This window comes from Sebastes fasciatus, chromosome 6 (assembly GCF_043250625.1).
Source record: "Sebastes fasciatus isolate fSebFas1 chromosome 6, fSebFas1.pri, whole genome shotgun sequence".
In the NCBI taxonomy this organism is placed as follows: Eukaryota; Metazoa; Chordata; class Actinopteri; order Perciformes; family Sebastidae; genus Sebastes; species Sebastes fasciatus.
In genome coordinates, this window is record NC_133800.1 from 3,764,138 (window position 1) to 3,782,286 (window position 18,149).

An 18,149-nucleotide genomic window follows, 5' to 3' on the forward strand; every position below is an offset into this window, starting at 1 on the left:
CAGCTAGCAGCCAGTTAGCTTAGCTTAGCACAAAGGCTGGAAACAGGAGGAAACAGCTAGCATGGCCTGGCCTGTCCAAAGGAAACAAATGTACTATTTCTTAGCCCAAGTGCAGTGACCGTCACCATGCGGTTGCCAGGCAACCAGCGTAGACTCGAGGCAGTCACTACCCCAGGCCAAGAAATAGTCCAACACGTCTCCTGCTGTAAAACCACAATGTGTCAGTTTTTACACTTTGTTTTTTGTATGGATTAAACAAACAAGACATAACGTGTTCATTCGCTTTTAATGTGCTGGTAGGTGGATTTTATTACTGTTGGACGGAAAGTTTCCTTTCTTTATGCTAAGCTAAGCTAATCGGCAGCTGGCTGTAACCTTATATTGAACGGACAGATATGAGAGTGGTATCGATCTGCTCAATAATTAAATTGAGGACAACTAGGTGACTGACAGGTGGCTTTATTTCTGTAAGATATATAAAGAGAGTGATGGTACACACATCTTCAGTAACATCATACACGCATCATACCCATCCAGATGCTATTATTTCATGAGGCCTAATGAACATTGCAATTTACAGATGTTCCTAGTGGGGTTATGTTGTTACTCACCTATGCATCTCAGTGTAGCTGTCTGCCACACCCCAGAGCTGCCACACACAGAGACGTTGCTGCCCCTCCAGCTGTGATATCCATCCACACAGCGGTGGATCACCATGCTCCTGTTATGCCACATCACCTCTGAGTTGGCGAGGAAGGGAACCGGGCCACATTTGGCTAAGAAAACAATGACACTGATCGGTTAGCTCATTGATTGCAAGTATTGCAGGTCCTTATTAGCATGATTATAATACAGTATATTCCACACATTATGTGTTTGTGTTCCGAGTCATCAGGTGGTAAAAGCCATTGCTGAGTGAAGTCAAGTAAATCACATGTTGTTCCTCAACATTCAGGCAGCAGCAGATTGATCACAGAATGATGTAAATTACCATCATATCTCGGGACTGTGAAAGTTACAAAATATTATAATTCACCAATTTACCTCAAAATCTGCAACAAGCACAGAACATAGAGCCCAAACAGGAATATACAAGTGAGCCTCTATAACCACAACTGAATATAAACCTGAGCATTCACTTCAAATCAAAGCATCAACAAAAATATATCAATGACATGTTAAAAGAAAAAAAAATCACAAATAGTGAATCTTCCACAGTGTAATAGGAGCATGTCCATGTATAGAGATTATCACTGTACCTTTGCACTTTACAGACACTTCCCCCCACTGTCCTGATAGTAGACATGTCGAAATATTAGTTTCCCTCTCCTGGTAAAATCCCTCCGTGCACTCGTACAGCACCACACTGCCCGGTCTACTGGTGCCATCCCACCGGAGGTTAGTGTGGGGGAGGGTTAGTGGGGGCCCACAGCTTACTTCTGCACACAGACATGAATTAGCACAAACTGTGTGCTATTAACAGGCATGCAATACATGACAAAGAAAAACACACATAGCACAGTCAAATGCTCCATGACAGCTGTCGATGGTACATAATGAGAACAAGTAGCAAACTCTCTTTATATATATTCTATGTTTATACCTCATATGAATATGCAAGTATAGAATTGGCACCATACTACATTATCATACCGTGACTGTTTACAAAGCATAGTAATATACTGTTACTTATATTTTAAAGCAAGAGTTTGACAATTTGGGAAATAGGCTTATTTGCTTATTTGCTCTATGGTAAATATGAAGCTTCAGCTAGCAGCCAGTTAGCTTAGCTTAGCACAAAGGCTGGAAACAGGAGGAAACAGCTAGCATGGCCTGGCCTGTCCAAAGGAAACAAATGTACTATTTCTTAGCCCAAGTGCAGTGACCGTCACCATGCGGTTGCCAGGCAACCAGCGTAGACTCGAGGCAGTCACTACCCCAGGCCAAGAAATAGTCCAACACGTCTCCTGCTGTAAAACCACAATGTGTCAGTTTTTACACTTTGTTTTTTGTATGGATTAAACAAACAAGACATAACGTGTTCATTCGCTTTTAAGGTGCTGCTAGGTGGACGGAAAGTTTCCTTTCTCTATGCTAAGCTAAGCTAATCGGCAGCTGGCTGTAGCCTTATATTGAACGGAGAGATATGAGAGTGGTATCGATCTGCTCACCTAACTCTCAGTAAGAAAGCAAATAAGTGTATTTCTCAAAATGTCAAACCATTGCTTTAAAGGCACAACGAGTAGGACTTTCCCTAAAAAAAACAATGTATAGACTGATGCAAATAATCCTTTATGACCCACTAGAAGAGTGTGGTGGTGTCTGTATCTGCAGAGATCCTGCCCTCTACCTGTATTTTCTCTTTTCTTTTCATTTTGTGTTCGATATGTTTCTGGGGGCGTCAACCCTGCCTGATCATAAGCGCTCATCCTAGAGGAAGCTACAAAAATGGCAGACACAGCGCCGAAAAAAAATGCAAATATGGCGAGGTAAAGCAGCAAGCGGACAAAGCTCATTTCAAAACGAGAGTGAACCTGGGGTTAGGCTTTCAACCCCTTGATAAGCCGAGGAAGAGGGGCTAACTTTGAATGTTGTTTACAAACTGCAACCGACAAATCCTACTCGTTGGGCCTTTAAATATTTTGTGCAAATTGCTACAAATATTCTGAAATAATTAAAACAGTAATTTCTCAATATATTTGTCATCAAATATTGCACCTTCACAGCATAGATCAATATCCTCCCACAGTCCATTCTCTCCACATACTGAGTAGTTCCTCAGGCTCCCAGTGTAATAGCCTTCCTCACATTGGTAATGCACCACACTGCCAATGTGTGATGTGCCATCCCATAGCATTTTAGCATGAGGTTTAAAAACAGGCTCTTGACAATTGATTTCTACGACAAACAAAAAAAACAGCAAGTCATTGTAGATGTTTAGATGTTAAAATCAATGAGACAAGTTTATATATACAATTCACAATGTTGAATAAATGGTTGTAAATGGCAGTTGACTGATGAGAGTAACATTCATACGGTTCAGTTACAGCACGCAAATTATTATGTACGACATTTGAGAGGATTGCATTATTACTTTTAGGTAGGCAGGTAACCTAATACGCTGTTGTGTGGACTAATGTCATTATCACCTTGACAGAGCAGAGAGGCTCCATCCCATTCTCCACTGGCAGTACAAACTGAGACATTTCCCTCTCCAACACGGCCATATCCAGAGTTACACTGATAAACAACCTGAGAGCCCACAGTGGAGATGTTACCCCAAAGCATGACTGAATGAGGGATGGGTGGGGGCTCACCACAGTCAACTTCTACAAGGATGGAAATACTTCATTGAGTGAAAAACACTTATTATTTGACTGGACAACAACAATCGGAAACAATGCCAACCGCGGCATGAACAACATTTTAATAAGTTGTTACCTTTGCATGAGATGTTTGGTTTTGTCCAGTAACCATTAATTGTGCACAATGACATGTTGTTTCCTTCATTGTGATAAAACCCTATTTTACAGTAGTAAGTCAGTGTGCTTCCAGCGGTGGAGCTGCCATTCCACACTTGCCCGGTGTGAGGCAGTATAGGAGGATCTCCACATAATATCTCTGGGACAGGAAATGATGCACACAGAGGGGTTATACAGAGTTTACAAAATGTATTAAAAAAACAACAACTAATACATTTTGACTGCATGAAATACAAGTTTTATTCCAATGAATTCTTAGCAATTTGACAAAAGTGGTGGTTACTGTATGTTCACGTAGGGATCTCTGCCCTGCACACCTATTCCATGCTACAGTCACACAGAGGATTTTCAGTTATGTTGATTAGCTCTTCTCAGGTCAGGACTGTGTTGCCATGCGCAGACTAATTAGCCAGGATATGTGAACATTAGGGCTGTCAAAGTTAACGTTATAATAATGAGTTAACACACATTAGCTTTAACGCCACCAATTTGTTTAACGCACTTAATGAGTGAAGATATCAACATCATATGAAACTAGAAAAACCGAAGGAATCCATCGGTACCAACCATGTCATACTAGCTTGTTGTTAAGGAGGCCAAACTTACGCTACATTTTGTTGAGGAATAACTGGCATGGCCATTTTCAATGGGGTCCCTTGACCTCTGACCTCCAGATATGTGAATGTAAATGGGTTCTATGGGTACCCACGAGTCTCCCCTTTACAGACATGCCCACTTCATGATAATAACATGCAATTTTGGGGCAAGTCATAGTCAAGTCAGCACACTGACACACCGACAGCTGTTGTCGCCTGTTGGGCTGCAGTTTGCCATGTTATGATTTGAGCATATTGTTTTATGCTAAATGCAGTACCTGTGAGGGTTTCTGGGCAATATTCGTCATTGTTTTGTGTTGTTAAATGATTTCCAATAATAAATATATACATATAATTTGCATAAATCAGCATATTTGCCCACTACCATGTTAATAAGAGTATTAAATACTTAACAAATCTCCCTAAACAATGTGCGATGAATTTGCGATGAATTGCGATTAACTATGGACAATCATGCGATTAATCTCGATTAAATATTTTAATCGATTGACAGCCCTAATATTAATATAATTGTAAATCTTTAACAAACAGCAGTCCTGATCATAACTACCAAATATTCATTAATTTTAACCCTTTAAATGCCAGTTTGATTGCATAATACAACTGTTGTGAAAACAAAATGAGAGTGAATCTGGGGTTGTCTTTCAACCCCTTGATAAGCCGAGGAAGAGGGGCTAACTTTGAATGTTGTTTACAAACTGCAACTGACAAAATCCTACTCATTGTGCCTTTAAATATTTTGTGCTAATGCTACAAATATTCTGAAATAATTAAATTGAGGACAACTAGGTGACTGACAGGTGGCTTTATTTCTGTAAGAGATATAAAGAGAGTGAAGGTACACACAATCTTCAGTAACATCATACACGCATCATACCCATGCTATTATTTCATGAGGCCTAATGAACATTGCAATTTACAGATGTTCCTAGTGGGGTTATGTTGTTACTCACCTATGCATCTCAGTGTAGCTGTCTGCCACACCCCAGAGCTGCCACACACAGAGACGTTGCTGCCCCTCCAGCTGTGATATCCATCCACACAGCGGTGGATCACCATGCTCCTGTTATGCCACATCACCTCTGAGTTGGCGAGGAAGGGAACCGGGCCACATTTGGCTAAGAAAACAATGACACTGATCGGTTAGCTCATTGATTGCAAGTATTGCAGGTCCTTATTAGCATGATTATAATACAGTATATTCCACACATTATGTGTTTGTGTTCCGAGTCATCAGGTGGTAAAAGCCATTGCTGAGTGAAGTCAAATAAGTCACATGTTGTTCCTCAACATTCAGGCAGCAGCAGATTGATCACAGAATGATGTAAATTACCAGCGTGTCTCGGGACTATGTGAAAATTACAAAATATAATTTCTCACCAATTTACCTCAAAATCTGCAACAAGCACAGAACATAGAGCCCAAACAGGAATATACAAGGGAGCCTCTAACCACAACTGAATATAATCCTGAGCATTCACTTCAAATCAAAGCATCAATAAAAATATATCAATGACATGTTAAAAGAAAAAAAAAAAAAAGCACAAATAGTGAATCTTCCACAGTGTAATAGGAGCATGTCCATGTATAGAGATTATCACTGTACCTTTGCACTTTACAGACACTTCCCCCCACTGTCCTGATAGTAGACATGTCGAAATATTAGTTTCCCTCTCCTGGTAAAATCCCTCCGTGCACTCGTACAGCACCACACTGCCTGGTCTACTGGTGCCATCCCACCGGAGGTTAGTGTGGGGGAGGGTTAGTGGGGGCCCACAGCTTACTTCTGCACACAGACATGAATTAGCACAGACTGTGTGCTATTAACAGGCATGCAATATGTCACAAAGAAAAACACACATAGCACAGTCAAATGCTCCATGACAGCTGTCGATGGTACATAATGAGAACAAGTAGCAAACTCTCTTTATATATATTCTATGTTTATACCTCATATGAATATGCAAGTATAGAATTGGCACCATACTACATTATCATACCTTGACTGTTTACAAAGCATAGTAATATACTGTTACTTATATTTTAAAGCAAGAGTTTGACAATTTGGGAAATAGACTTATTTGCTTATTTGCTCTACGGTAAATATGAAGCTTCAGCTAGCAGCCAGTTAGCTTAGCTTAGCACAAAGGCTGGAAACAGGAGGAAACAGCTAGCATGGCCTGGCCTGTCCAAAGGAAACAAATGTACTATTTCTTAGCCCAAGTGCAGTGACCGTCACCATGCGGTTGCCAGGCAACAAGCGTAGACTCGATGAAGTCACTACCCCAGGCCAAGAAATAGTCCAACACGTCTCCTGCTGTAAAACCACAATGTGTCAGTTTTTACACTTTGTTTTTGTGTGAATTAAACAAACAAGATATAACGTGTTCATTCGCTTTTAAGGTGCTGGTAGGTGGATTTTGTTAATGACGGAAAGTTTCCTTTCTCTATGCTAAGCTAAGCTAATCGGCAGCTGGCTGTAGCCTTATATTGAACGGAGAGATATGAGAGTGGTATCGATCTGCTCACCTAACTCTCAGCAGGAAAGCAAATAAGTGTATTTCTCAAAATGTCAAACCATTGCTTTAAAGGCACAACGAGTAGGACTTTCCCTAAAAAAAACAATGTATAGACTGATGCAAATAATCCTTTATGACCCACTAGAAGAGTGCGGTGGTGTCTGTATCGGCAGAGATCCTGCCCTCTGCCTGTATTTTCTCTTTTCTTTTCATTTTGTGTTCGATATGTTTCTGGGCGTCAACCCTGCCTGATCATAAGCGCTCATCCTAGAGAGGAAGCTACGAAAATGGCAGAAACAGCGCCGAAACAAAATACAAATATAGCGAGGTAAAGCAGCAAGCGGACAAAGCTCATTTCAAAACGAGAGTGAACCTGGGGTTGGCTTTCAACCCCTTGATAAGCCGAGGAGGAGGGGCTAACTTTGAATGTTGTTTACAAACTGCAACCGACAAATCCTACTCGTTGGGCCTTTAAATATTTTGTGTAAATTGCTACAAATATTCTGAAATAATTAAAACAGTAATTTCTCAATATATTTGTCATCAAATATTGCACCTTCACAGCATAGATCAATATCCTCCCACAGTCCATTCTCTCCACATACTGAGTAGTTCCTCAGGCTCCCGGTGTAATAGCCTTCCTCACATTGGTATTGCACCACACTGCCAATGTGTGATGTGCCATCCCATAGCATTTTAGCATGAGGTTTAAAAACAGGCTCTTGACAATTGATTTCTACGACAAACAAAAAAACAGCAAGTCATTGTAGATGTTTAGATGTTAAAATCAATGAGGCAAGTTTATATATACAATTCACACATCTTGACTGATGAGAGTAACATTCATACGGTTCAATTACAGCATGCAAATTATGATGCACGACATTTGAGAGGATTGCATTATTACTTTTAGGTAGGCAGGTAACCTAATACGCTGTTGTGTGGACTAATTTAATTTTCACCTTGACAGAGCAGAGAGGCTCCATCCCATTCTCCACTGGCAGTACAAACTGAGACATTTCCCTCTCCAACACGGCCATATCCAGAGTTACACTGATAAACAACCTGAGAGCCCACAGTGGAGATGTTACCCCACAGTATGACTGAATGAGGGATGGGTGGGGGCTCACCACAGTCAACTTCTACAAGGATGGAAATATTTCATTGAGTGAAAAACTGTTATTATTTGACTCTGGACAACAACAATCGGAAACAATGCCAACCGTAATTAGGTTGTTACCTTTGCATGAGATGTTTGGTTTTGTCCAGTAACCATTAATTGTGCACAATGACATGTTGCTTCCTTCATTGTGATAAAACCCTATTTTACAGTAGTAAGTCAGTGTGCTTCCAGCGGTAGAGCTGCCATTCCACACTTGCCCGGTGTGAGGCAGTATAGGAGGATCTCCACATAATATCTCTGGGACAGGAAATGATGCACACAGAGGGGTTATACAGAGTTTACAAAATGTATTTAAAAAAAAAAAAAAAAAACTAATAAATTTTGACTGCATGAAATACAAGTTTTATTCCAATGAATTCTTAGCAATTTGACAAAAGTGGTGGTTACTGTATGTTCACGTAGGGATCTCTGCCCTGCACACCTATTCCATGCTACAGTCACACAGATGATTTTCAATTATGTTGATTAGCTCTTCTCAGGTCAGGACTGTGTTGCCATGCGCAGACTAATAAGCCAGGATATGTGAACATTAGGGCTGTCAAAGTTAACGTTATAATAATGAGTTAACACACATTAGCTTTAACACCACCAATTTGTTTAACGCACTTAATGAGTGAAGATATCAACATCATATGAAACTAGAAAAACCTAAGGAATCCATCGGTACCAACCATGTCATACTAGCTTGTTGTTAAGGAGGCCAAACTTACACTAAATTTTGTTGAGGAAAAACTGGCATGGCCATTTTCAAAGGTGTTCCTTGACCTCTGACCTCCAGATATGTGAATGAAAATGGGTTCTATGGGTACCCACGAGTCTCCCCTTTACAGACATGCCCACTTTATGATAATAACATGCAGTTTGGGACAAGTCATAGTCAAGTCAGCACACTGACACACCGACAGCTGTTGTTGCCTTTTGGGCTGCAGTTTGCCATGTTATGATTTGAGCATATTGTTTTATGCTAAATGCAGTACCTGTGAGGGTTTCTGGACAATATTCGTCATTGTTTTGTGTTGTTAAATGATTTCCAATAATAAATATATACATACATTTGCATAAAGCAGCATATTTTCCCACTCCCATTTTGATAAGAGTATTACAGTATATACTTGACAAATCTCCCTAAACAATGTGCGATGAATTTGCGATTAATTGCGATTAACTATGGACAATCAAGTGATTAATCGCAATTAAATATTTTAATCGATTGACAGCCCTGATATTAATATAATTCTAAATCTGTAAGAAACAGCAGTCCTGATCATAACTACCAAATATTAATTAATTTTAACCCTTTAAATGCAAGTTTGTTTACATAATACCACTGTTATGAAAAAAATGTATATTATTATTATTTTCAAATTATTTTCTGTGTAAAATGGAAGGTTTTTTTCACATTCTGGGATATGTCAATGATTAGCAACAACATTGATTTCAATGCATTGGCCGTGGGATCAAACATTTTTGCCCATGAGAGTCGGAGTGTCTGTATTTTGGCTACACAGTTTATTATAGACTTATTATAGGAGCTGAGATTGAACTTCAAAACTTGAAAAAAAAAATAATTCACACCCTTGCCAAAATGTATACAATGTGCATTAACACAACCAAAATGATTGAAAAAAATAATAAAAATACCAAAATGTCCCTAGTGATGCATAAGGGTTAAGTATTTGTTCCTAGGTATACACAACAAGTCATGACAGAAAATGCTAGAAATAATTTCCTTCCATTTCATATTTGAAAAGAACCATTTCAGGTGTTTCAGTAAGTTTGAATTACCTCGACAAAACAGAGTTGTGGGGGTCCACTGACCGTCTTCATTACAGATCGAGACATTATGTCCTCCTTTGTTATAAAAGCCCTTTTTACAAACATAGAGCACAGTGCTGCCGGGGGTTGAATTACTGTCCCACACCTGCTCAGTGGATTCAATTATAGGAGGACTTCCACATAAGGTCTCTACAGGGAATAACATGAACCACAACCATGTAACATGAACACCTGGATTCAGATTAATAATTCCCTTTCGGTTTACTCGACTCAGGAAGTTAAAGTGCAAAGAGAGAAAGAAGAAGAAACTGTATATCGGTGTACCTTGACAGAGCACAGATGGTTTCTCCCACTGTCCAGCAGGAGTACAGATGGAAACATTGCCCTTTCCAACATTATGATATCCAGAGTTACACTGATAAAGCACCTCGGTGCCCATCCTTGAGCTCTTATTCCACAGCATAAGAGAGTGAGGGAGGGCAGGGGGAGAGCCACAGTCAACCTCTGTGAGGGCCAAAGCAGTGACATGCTGCATGAAACCGTATTCACTGGGAAATCTCACAGGAACTCTGTCCGGTTGATCAGTTTCATGATCCCTGTGCTCCTGAAACTGGTTAGCAACTCACTACAAAAAAGTTGCACTGTCATCAGTGGGAGATTCATTATATTATCATCCCCTTAACTTAAGGTTTGAAGGATAGGTTCAGAATGTTTCAAGTCTTAAAACAATGGTCAGGTGCCCATATGAGCATTAAACAGGGTTTGCTTGCTGTAACTATCACGTTCATATCATACTGGCTGTTGTAGCAACTCATTAAGTAATAACTGTGCATAACGTAATCATTTAAGTGTAATAAAATAACAGTTTTGTTCACAATGTAATAAGTTATTACATTATGAGAAAGTTATTACATTATAGCAAAAGTTGAATAATGTAATAAATTCAGCGCATAATATAATAATTTAAAAAAAGAGTACTCTCCTTGTCTTCTTAAAGCAGAGGAACCCTCTAGTTTTACATGACACAAGTGGAGGAGTTAATTTAAAGCAACTGGACAGAACCCAGAACGGACTCCAGTTTCCTCCCACAGTCTTAAGACATGCAGGTTCATTGTTGACTCTAAATGTCCCGTAGGTGTGACTGTGAGCGTGAATGGTTGTCTGTCTCTATGTGTCAGCCCTGTGATAGTCTGGCGACCTTACAGCACTTCCAAAGTTATTTTAACCCAAACCGCGATCTTTTCCTAAAGCAAGCTAAGTCGTTTTTGTCATGGAATTTCCATTCTTAACTAAGTACTTTGTTGCCTAAGCCGAACCAAGACGATCTTTTCCAAAAACCTAACAAAGTAGTTTTATTTTGAAAAGACTGTGTGCATCACGTGTTGCTGGACATTTGTAGGAAAACGCACAAAATATACGTTGTTGTCGTGCGTCATGATGAAAAAGGGAAAGTTGTGTATGTATGAATCTATGTACACGAATCAAATGTGAAAATGTTTGAAGTGTTTTTAAGGCTAAATGCCAACAAATATGGATTGAAGCAGAATATTTCGTTAAATAAAAACATGTTGTGAATTTTGGAAATTATTCCAAATATCTTTTTTTAATGAATGTTGACTTTTGGACTTTAAAACGCTCTGTAGTGTGGAAATGTTTGGATCACACGAGTCGGAAACAATCCTACGCAGCCACCACTGGAATCTAATTCTAAAGATAGTATAATACTAATAATATTAATGTAGCCTGATCTTAATCTGTTACTGTGCACAAATATCAGCTTGAAATAGAATGTGACCTTTTAAGTAGCAGAAAATGATATCTTTTTAAATTGTTTCATATACAGACTTTTCTATGGACTATCTAGTAAGTGTGTAATTATGATTTAGTTATACATGTGCAAATCTGATTTTGACAACCTCAGAGCAGACAAATACTTCCCTCGTGATCTTTGGCGCCCCCCTAAGGGGGGTTTGGACCCCAGGTTGGGAACCACTGTTCGAGATCATGAATGAAGAGCAGAGAAAGCAAAGTACAGAGTTGCAATGAGCTGATGCTGAATGACCGTGAATAGCTGTATATAATGCTATAGAGCTGTGGAGAAAGGCAGACTATGTTTGTGTGTTTTGTTACCTTCACAGACCATGTCGGCTCCTCTCCACAGTCCATCAGCTCCACACACAGAGCTGTTGTCTCCGCTCCTCCACACAAGGCCTTCATCACAAACAAACATGGCCACACTGCCGTATGTGGTCCCTGTGACTGACAGCAGCACTGTGTCGTCCACTGAGGTACGCTGGCCACAGTCAACCACTGAGTGGGACAAGAACATACAAAACTCAAGTTTAGATCCAGCTGTTGGCCCACTGACCATCTTCATGGATTTCACATTCAGCAGGCAACACCACTATTATACCAGCCAGCACCAAACTGAGGGGTAATGACATTATATCTAAAAGGAGGAACTAGATTAAACTGTACAGTAATTCTACGTAGGTTCTAGTATATTAATATTCGTGCTGGAAAAGTAACAACATGTACAAACATAACTGTCACTATGCTTATCCAAATCCCAATATTGCAGTTTTACCTTTGCAGGAAGCTGTGTCCTCGTAAGGGTGGAAGGGCTCCGCTCCGTTGTAGACTTGATATCCCAGCCGGCAGCTGCAGTCAACAGTGCCCTCAAGATTCCTGCATTGACCTCCCTCTCCACACAGCCCTGTCATCCTGCACTCATCAACGTCTGCGCAACCAATGGTAAATGAGCATGTGAAATAAAACGATAATGTAAGACTCGATTTACAGGAAAAGGTCGAAAAAATTTATCTTGTCATTTGTCATTGTTAGTCAACATTCTTTAATCTCTTATGTGGGACAGTTTTGGTTATATATATATCGGTGAATTGGAATTTTGAATTTGTACGCAGCCTAATAAGTTCAGCACTTTAACAGTCCTCAGTTTGACTGGAGCTTTGCACATTGTTTTGATAACTGAGTTTTGACTTAAAATATTGTAATAACAATCCAAATATGCTGTCAGTGATGATAGTTTTTGTTTGTTTGTTTGTAGTTAAATTGATGTTATGTAGAGCTGTGATTGAGGACGCAGTCAGATCTGTAGTTAGATTCGGACTTGATCTCAGGCTGATTGACAAAATTTGAGATTACAGATGTGAGATGTGACTGTGAAAACAGATGTGAACAAAATGGCCCTTCAATGATTCCATGGTTGCTATGGTTTGTCTCCAGGTGCATCATTTCTACAAGATCATAATTTAAACATAAACAAGCCCTCAAACGGTCCAGACAACAGACAGATGAGAGCGACAACAACTAACTTCTATCATGGAAAATGTGAGATTTGAACACTTTAAGTCTAAAGTGTTTTCTATGTATTTTACCGTCGAGACATTCAGATACCTTAAAGTTCATCGAAGTTTTGTCAATCGGCTCTGCTATGAACACTATAATGAAAATATGTTATAAATAATATAGGAGACTGTAATGATGATGCACAATATTAAGCTACTGACTCAACTCATCTAATCATTAAAAAAAAGACCAAAAATGTGTATCAATGAATTTAAATCACTGCCTTACTGACAATGATGTTTTTATTATAGGTTATTATTCTATTTTTCTATATAGCCTATCTAATAAAAATATATAATATATATATATAAAATATAAAATGATTTATATCACAAATATCACCCAGTTATCAGCTGGAATACATTAATAGCTTTATGTATTTAAATGTATCCATTTAAAAGTACAACTGTGAAATAGACTATACTGTATATCTCTTTTCTGTTGTGTTATGCCTTTACCAGCGCTGTAAAAAAGAAAAGAAAGAAAGAGCCAGGTCCAGTTTAAACTCACCCTGGCAGTGGGTTCCATCATTTGGGATGAAGACGTCCATGTTGTTAGACGGGCTGTAGCCGGACAGGCATTTACAGTAGTAGCTGCCGTATGTGTTGTGGCAGGTGGTGTGAGGCCCACAGATCTTACTGTCTCCTATCTGACACTCATCTTTGTCTGGAAGAAGAAAATATTTATTATATAATTATATAATATATAATAATTATATATAATTTATTGCACTTAAATATTGAAGAGAAGGAGTTGAAATCATTAATGTTATTAGTTTCAGTAACACTTTATAATAACCATCATTTATAAATAGTAAATTGATAGTTAATTAAACTTAGTTTAGTAAACAACAAGATGGTAATTAATAATGTTTATTTATTATTAGTACTGCTATAATTTACGTTATTTTATTTGTGTAATATGAAATAATTAGTTTAGAAATGATATATTGTATCATAGCTGATAGACGATAACAATTACATTCTGATTACATTAGTAAACTATTTATTAGCAGTTTATTGTTGCACACATTATAACATTGTATATACTATATTAAGTATTTCTTAGTGATAACCAAATGATTTGCAAACCTTTAAGAAGTTGTTTGTAAACATCTATAAACATTACATAGACAGATGGACCACAAACCAATTACTAACCATTAACAAAATATAAACTATCTATCTAAATAATGTTAGTAGATGTTTTACAAAGTATTTATTACTCTTTTAACAAGGTATTATAATCATCAGTTTTAACTTTATAAAAGCCATCCAAATAATGTGTATAGGCAGTTTACAAACCAATTATTAATAATTAACAAAGTGTTACAAATATCTAATGTTTAAAGATGTTTTACAAATAATTTCTTTAAGGTTTTCAAATAGAATTATTAACAGATACTATATATGTAGTATTTAAAATGTCATAACGTGTGCAACAATAAACTTGAAATAACAGAAATTATAGCATTACTAATAATTACTAAACATTATTAATTATCATTCCATTGTTTGTTAACAGTAAAATAACTATTAACTAAGTTTAATTAACTATAAATTTACCATTTATAAATGATGGTTATTATAAAGTATTACCCAGACATTCATGATCCCCAGAGGATGAATCCTACTGAATTCAGTGATCCACTGAAGGTTAACATTTTTAATTTGTCCAATATTTTTGTTTATGATTAGATATTAAACTAATGGCATTCCCATCACCTCAGCTATACTTTGTGTTTAGTGTTAATGAACAGCTTAGAGCTAAACTAACATAGCGAACACAGTAATGCCTCCTTTAAAGGACCAGCGTGTAACAGTAAGGGGCATCACGTGGCAGAAATGTAAAGTAATATTATTAAGTATATTTTCTTTAGTGTATAAATCACCTGCTCTTTCCTACCTTGACAGAAAGTTCTTCCGTTTCCAACAAAGCCGTACTTGCAGTTACAAACTTTGCCAGAGCCGTCTGACTTGTCGTCACATGTGGCGTTAGCGTGGCAGGTGGCACACACGTCCAGACTGTGGCCTTCTGCTGGCATATCTGAGGGGATAGAGAGAACATCAATCAGTCAGTATCTCTGAAGGTTTTCACCCCTTCTCCAGTGAAAGATTTTACAAATAGAATTAATTATATATCACCAATAGGAGACAAAAAGTTGTCACTATTCTCACCTCCAATGAAACAGAGCAAAAAAAACACCAACATTGCTCTGTGTCTCTCGTCCATCCTCTCTGGTGAAGTGAAGAGACTCTCAGACACTCAACGTCCTCATCCCCATCTTCTTTGTTTCATTTTTTTTTAACTTCCATCTTGTGGACTGAGATATGAGCGGATTTGATAATCAGGATTGAGAGGACGTGGTGAGTGGGTCAGCTGAGGTCACTCTGAGGAAATAGCTCCTTTTCTCAATGGTCTTCTTGCAACTTGTGTTTTTTTGTGGCTTCATCTGTCATCTGTCCCTGACACATTCAGTTACACTTCACATGTGTTGATACGCTCAGCACTCACTCTGGTGAACTGCACACTCATGCTGCGGTGGCTGATAACGGCTATATTTGGCCTGTAACGAACCTGTTGGCACATTAACCACATCATTACTACATGTGTACAAAAATGTACAAGTTAATAGTAATGACTTATGAAATATAAGTAGACCAAACATTTTATGGATATCATGGTGCACCCTTACCCTTTGTCCAATATATTTAAATGAACCCTTATTCAATTAAACTTGACTCAATTAATTTTTTTTTTATTATAATCCACAAATGTTGATGTTGGTGTTTGAAGTCAGTGGAACCGACATCCCTCCTCGACCTGCCACAGTAGTACCACTGTGGTAAGTGCTGAGGGGGTGTCAGTTGGCGTGCTGTGGGAGGGGGAGATAAGTGTGGTGAGCTGCTATCTTTCAGCCCAGCATGGTCCTCAGTGGGGTATCGCTGTCACTCAAACCAACAAGCTACCGCTTCACACCAGTGCCTGCTGGACTGGACTGATTAACCCCAGTCTGTCCCTCACCAAAACTGCCTGAACAGTATGTCCTTGTGTGGGCCCAAATCTGACTAGAACTGGACATTATGTAGTGCAAATACAACTTGTCAGCTAGAAGCTAAGGTTATTGACCATATTTTTAATCTTGTTGTCAGCTTTGGGGCTAAATACTCATTGCTGTGGTATTTCGGTGGGTTTCCACCAAACTACTTTTCAAGGAACTAAAAGGTTCCTTCAGCCCACTGTTGTCTGCGTTTCCACCGCAGTGCTGGTGGTCACAGCAGTAAACACACTCTGCAGCCTGCAGTTCAGTGTGTCCGCCTGTTTCATCTACAAAACACGCTGAAAAAAAAGGGCCTTTTTAGGGGGTAAAAGTCCCCATAAAATGTCCCTGGAACTTAATTTAGATCCTGGTCCCTGGACCCAGTTCCTCAAAAGGTTCTTCCTGCGGTGGAAACGGGGCTTTAGTTCGAGAAATCCCTCACTAGTGAAACTGCTGGGCAGTAGTGTACTTCTTTTCTACTGGATTTTCTTTGTCACTTGGTGTCTATTGTTATTCTTGCTAATTACCCTGTTCAATAGGAAACCGCAAAACCACTAGCTCAGTCAGAAACACTTACGTCAGGATATTGACCATTTATAGCAAACGGTTCTGGAGTTAGAATTGACGGAAAAGGCGCCAAGCGGCAGCAGGATGAACAGGCTGTTGTTGGGTTGGGTATCGTCTTTTAGTATCCTTTGGGCTCTGTGCAGGCACCTCACCTCACCGATATCACTGATGCAAGGTTTTTTCAACACCTGCTGCAGAGCCCTCCTGTCCTGGGCCGTGCACAAACCATGCCAGTTTGTAATGTTTACAGTCAGGATGCTAACTACTAATCCTCTGTAATAGTGATATCTCAATGATACTGGTGAAGGCCACAAGCCTCAACACGTTGGTCTCACAATAAAATTGTTCTATATACAGTACTACAAGCGTTGCTGGAGTTTTGACCTCTTCAGACTTTTTCCCTTCTCCGTGCACCTTGGAAGTAGGTGAAGTTGTTTCAGAAACCCCCACCCTGCTTCCTCTGTAAAAGTTGACAAGAACTTTGCGGATTTTGCCTTCTTAAGTTTCTTTAAGAAATAGGGCTGTTTCTTAGCTTTCTTAAAGCTGAAGTAGCAAATATGATTTAAAAAGTTATTTTTATAAAACGGTCGCTACGAATATGAATCAATATTCTGTTATGTTAATGCTTATTTCTTGCCTCAAATGTTCTCCGAATCATCTTGTAGTGCACGGTTTAGCTGTAAAATGATCAAGTTTGTGATGCCGCCACCAAGTTCCGTTCACATGACCGGAGCACAGCCAATAGGAACGCTCTATAAATGAAATGACCTGTGATTGGTCAAAGTCTCCGGTCGCGGGCTAGATGTTCTAAAGCCTGAAACAGAGCCATGAGGAGGAGCAGAAGTCTAGTTTTCTCTCAGAACACTTGAATTACAATATGCTGAAAAGTTATTATGGAATTTTTGCCCAATGATACCAAAAATATACTGCCTACTGAAGCTTTAACCAGGGTGGAGCTGTAAGATGACCATGTCAGGTTCTCTGTGATGCTGATTCCCTGGAACCTGAAACTGGTCACTTGCTCCACCTCAGCTCCACTGATATAGACGGGGGGTGTGCCTTAAAACCAACAATCAGCTCCTGACGTTGAATAGTAGGTTGTTTTCTGAGCACCATTCTGCAAGTCTGTTGACTTCCTGCCGATATGAAGTCTTCACAACAGAGTTCTCTCCACGTCGTGGGTTGCAGTCGTGGGTGTACAACGTACACGCCGTTTTTACATTTAACAGCTATACGCTTGACTATCCGGAATTAACATTAGAGATATCCACAATTGCATTTTGACTAGTCAGAATTCTTAGATAGGATTCAAGATATCTATAACGTCATTCTGACTATCCAAAATAACAGTCACAGATATCTGCAACATCATTTCCCCTAGTCAAAACTCTAATTTTAGATATCTGTAATTACATTTTGAATAACCGTAACTCCAGTTTGAGATATCTACAACGTCATTCTGACTATAGTCAAAATTTATTTTGAGATATCTAACAAGGACAGTGTAGATATCTTCAATTGAGGAGAATTAAAGATATCTTGAACCGGAATTATGACAAGTCAGAATTAAATTTTAGATTTCTGAAACTGAAATTA

General features: G+C 38.9%; 1 protein-coding gene and 1 long non-coding RNA gene across 20 annotated transcripts in view; one reads left to right on the forward strand and one right to left on the reverse strand.

Annotated features, from left to right (window-relative positions):
* The window catches only part of LOC141768816 (uncharacterized), a 20,148-nt gene extending 7,840 nt beyond the window's left edge, over positions 1-12,308 (forward strand). Inside the window, exon 3 of the long non-coding RNA XR_012594220.1 lies at positions 12,173-12,308. This is a non-coding gene — a long non-coding RNA (uncharacterized LOC141768816). The remainder of the gene's footprint in view (positions 1-12,172) is intronic.
* The window catches only part of susd1 (sushi domain containing 1), a 20,712-nt gene extending 5,241 nt beyond the window's left edge, over positions 1-15,471 (reverse strand). For 5 of the 19 annotated variants that reach the window (XR_012594218.1, XM_074637193.1, XM_074637188.1 and 2 more), the window contains exons 1-16: positions 15,124-15,463; positions 14,852-14,992; positions 13,457-13,612; positions 12,165-12,317; positions 11,708-11,887; positions 9,587-10,081; positions 7,859-8,038; positions 7,581-7,760; positions 7,175-7,354; positions 5,706-5,885; positions 5,053-5,217; positions 3,442-3,621; positions 3,150-3,329; positions 2,719-2,898; positions 1,260-1,439; positions 612-776 (exon numbers count right to left, since the gene is read on the reverse strand). Coding sequence is in view for 18 of the 19 variants with exons in the window: in XM_074637193.1 (XP_074493294.1) it covers positions 612-776; positions 1,260-1,439; positions 2,719-2,898; positions 3,150-3,329; positions 3,442-3,621; positions 5,053-5,217; positions 5,706-5,885; positions 7,175-7,354; positions 7,581-7,760; positions 7,859-8,038; positions 9,587-10,081; positions 11,708-11,887; positions 12,165-12,317; positions 13,457-13,612; positions 14,852-14,992; positions 15,124-15,178 (2,950 nt within the window). In the remaining variant the exon portion in view is untranslated. Of the gene's footprint in view, positions 1-611; positions 777-1,259; positions 1,440-2,718; positions 2,899-3,149; positions 3,330-3,441; positions 3,622-5,052; positions 5,218-5,705; positions 5,886-7,174; positions 7,355-7,580; positions 7,761-7,858; positions 8,039-9,586; positions 10,082-11,707; positions 11,888-12,164; positions 12,318-13,456; positions 13,613-14,837; positions 14,993-15,123 lie in introns of those variants that run through there. The other 14 variants (XM_074637201.1, XM_074637199.1, XM_074637197.1 and 11 more) reach the window with 9 other exon arrangements.
* Positions 15,472-18,149: the final 2,678 nt, after the last annotated feature.